Below are 3,727 nucleotides of genomic sequence, written 5' to 3' on the forward strand. Positions count from 1 at the left end.
ATAAGTTGCAGACAATAAAAGATCAAGAAAAAAATCTTATTTGAACCAATTCCACTTCCCAGAAGAAAAAAATAAAATATATTCATTGTTTTACTTCTCATTATTACAAATGAGATTTCAAGGAGATAATAGAAACGAAATACATGAATAAAAAGGTCCTTCATAATGTACTATTTTCACATGAAGGCATGTCAACTAAGTCTTGTCTCATCCAAAACCAGTAGCAGAAAAAAAAAAAAAATAACAAACAAAAAGAAAAAAGGTCAAGTTTAATAAATATATTACTTTTAGAAGTGGACTTTTCTTTCAGTACAAATTCACTTAGAATATCTGCTGCTGTCCAGTGTATCTCTAGGCATCAGGATCAAATTTACCAAAGAACAAGATCAATTTGATGACTGGATTATAATCAATTATAACTACTATTGCTTGTTACTCTTGTCATCAAAGCCCAGAATTCTTATGATTTAATCAGTCAGTCACTAGATATTGTGTGTATGTGTGTGTGTGTTTGTGTATGTCTGTGTGTGTGTGTGTTTGCGTATGTCTGTGTGTGTGTGTGTGTTTGTGTATGTCTGTGTGTGTGTGTGTGTGTGTGTGTGTGTGTGTGTGTGTGTGTGTGTGTGTGTGTGTGTGTGTATATATATATATATATATATATATATACTTATGTAGTAATGTGAGTGATTAACATACCTGGATGAATGGTTTACCGCAGCATTATCTGATGTAGAATTCAATACACAATATAGAGTAGATACATGTATTTTTTTTATATTATAAAGGGTGACAGTAATAAATTTTGCCAAGCAGCTAGGAAACTCCTCTGAGAAGTAACTGTCACCCATTATGATATAAAAATCATCACCCACACACACACACACACACAAAGTTGTGTATTGAATCTAGTAGAGTAGGTTTGAGAAATAAATGCGAACATTTTTTGAAGGACAGTTGGGAAATGTTTACAGAGAAAAAGACTGGAGCTTAGAGGAAGATTAGCTGTGTAACACTAAATGTGAACGGAATGTAAGAGGTTATGGTGACCCTGAGAGGTACAAGAAATCAAAAGAGGAAAAAAAAAATAGAAGTAGGGAAGGAATGAGAATGAAGGAGACAGCTTGAGAGATATGACGGTGGGCTAAACGAGATAAAAATTGATAAATTTAAAAGATAGAGAGAGGAGGTATGATAAATTATACCTGCTCTCCTTTAGCTGGTTATTGAATTTATAATACAAATAACAGTGGAATACATATATATAAATATATATATATATCTTTGCAATAACAATCATTATATACAGTTTGCACACTGTAGTTGCAGATTGCATACAGTTGGCATTACAGCGAAATTTTCAGAATTTTTTTTTTTTAGCCTGCTTAATTGGCATTTATGATCAGATTCAAGCTAATGCAAGCTTAACGTGTCATTGAACCATTGTATCTATGTCTATGAATTTTTGTTAAAGATTGAAACATTAAGCTAAGGACTAATTAACATAATTTAATTTACTAACATTATATACATCTTTCATTAACCTCATTGTTTTAATTGTTATTATTTCTTTCTACTTACTATAGGCACAAGGTATGAAATTTTGGGGACGGTGTTAGTCAATTACATGGCCCCAGTGCTCAACTGTTACTTACTTTATTGACCCCAAAAGGATGAAATGCAAAGCTGACCATGGTGGAATATGAACTCTGAAACATAAAGCTGGAAGAAATACCACTAAACATTTTGTCCAGTGTGATAATGATTCTGCCAGCTCACTGTTTTTAGTATTGTAATTATTAATTATTATTCTTATTCAATAGAAAATACTTAAATAATATATCACTGACTTTCAGTCCTGTTAAACTAAGCAATAACTTTTAAACTGTGTTTGAATGAAATTTCCGATTGCTGTTTCATTTATTCATCTATTTGTATATTTTTTTCTTTCAATCTTCCTTCTATATTTGAAATTTATTTTTTCCATAGGTACCAATGACCAAGATCAGATGCTTTCACCTTCACTGTTGATCAAATGTTCCAACATATTATGAGTGAACTGTAAACGTTCCTTTAGCTCTGGTTGGCAGCTGTTCTTCATGATAGAAACTACACTGTATGTGTGAGCAAGCCGTCTTTTGTCAATGTAAGTGACGAAGTAGTTGTTCTGATTGCAACTAATAATAATCTTGGTGTGGTCACTCAAAACATTAACCTGAAATGAAACAAAAGAAAAAGTTGAAACAATTCTTCCATCTCTATACACTGGTTATTCATTATAACATTTGATAAAAGATTGAACAGATTTAAACCTCAAGATGTGGCCAAACTAATTATGAACTAATAGGGAAACCCCTTTGTGATTGCCCAATCTGATAGAAAAAGCAGCCAAATCTTCCTGTAAACACTCTATATTGTTTTTAGAATCATTTGTGAGCTTTGGTCCAACCTACCACATTCCACCATCTCTTACCAACATGAGAGCCACATGTTCCACTTTGTGACACAAATCTCTCACCCATTATCTACAGTATATCTTTGCTATCTTGGTTACATACTACTCCAACTTCACTCTGTAAAGTGGTGAGGAGAGTGTATTTTCTTCTCACTTCACATGTGGATATTTTCAAGAGAAACTTCCACTTACTTTGGCTCCTTCTAAATCCATCTATTCTCCAAACTTCTCTAACCACCAATAGTTATTCCACTACCTCACAGTTTGCACTGAATACATTTCACATCACCACTCTCTGTAGTCATTGACTGGTCTCAATGACTAATATCCACAACTCCTCTCAGTTCCCATGCTACTACCACATAAACATTACTCATACAGAAGCCATATCTTTTGTCATTCTGAACTCTCTACAATAATTCGTATCATTAGACACTCATATCCCTTACCTATGGCCAGAGAAGGGGTGCGATGTTTTGGCACAGCTGTTTGGGTGCTGCTTATTTGGCATCACTGAGTCATTTTGATGTTTCTCTCATTCTTCCCCAACCTCTGTCTTTCTATTTATGTATATGAGCATCTAGTTATGTTAGTATTTATATGTAAGGTCCCACTTTCTCTTTCTCTCTCTCACCCTCTCTCTATGTGTATATGTATATTTCTATGCAGACATGTGTGCCTCTAGTGCCAAAATGCACTGTCACCAAAACAGGTTGAATGCCCAATCATCTCATTCTGATCCATTGACAATTTTGATCTCTTCTTTGACTACACACAAATGAAAGTCAAACAACTGATTGGCAAAGGCCCAATCCTCTAACACAATACAATCTGTAATTCACATACATGCTGCATTCTCTCCTCACTCTAGCCATTTTATCATTAATACAATGGCTTCCTCTCCTCTGAACTAGTTATTTATACATATTACCTTCACCTTTTGACCTTTTGTCATTAGGTCTATACTAACCACTTTATCCAACTCACCCCTACCTGTAGATCGTCCCCCATCATTATCATATTTTCTCTACAGCCATCAACTTACAAATGTTCAAGCTAAATCTAACTTTTTCGCATTCAAATGTAAACTTATTTATTCACATTGTTTTGAATCAATCACACATTATCTTGTAGCTAAGGGATTTCAATGAAGTGATTGTTTAGTTTTAGAATGATATTGTAGGGTAGGTGTGAGAAGCTGGCTGGCCATTTTGAACATAAAACAGTTATCACTAGTTTCTATGTTAAAGGGTTAAAACTCAGCATCAGTTTTAC

The 3,727-nt window shown here is 33.9% G+C and overlaps 1 protein-coding gene across 1 annotated transcript in view; it reads right to left on the reverse strand.

Moving 5' to 3' along the window:
- Positions 1-465: 465 nt before the first annotated feature.
- Positions 466-3,727, reverse strand: part of LOC106874129 (serine/threonine-protein kinase PLK1) — a 154,977-nt gene continuing 151,715 nt past the window's right edge. Inside the window, exon 13 of the mRNA XM_014921746.2 lies at positions 466-2,212. Coding sequence (XP_014777232.1) covers positions 2,003-2,212 — 210 coding nt within the window. The 3' untranslated portion in view covers positions 466-2,002. The remainder of the gene's footprint in view (positions 2,213-3,727) is intronic.

Source organism: Octopus bimaculoides, chromosome 10 (genome assembly GCF_001194135.2).
Source record: "Octopus bimaculoides isolate UCB-OBI-ISO-001 chromosome 10, ASM119413v2, whole genome shotgun sequence".
Classification (NCBI taxonomy): Eukaryota; Metazoa; Mollusca; class Cephalopoda; order Octopoda; family Octopodidae; genus Octopus; species Octopus bimaculoides.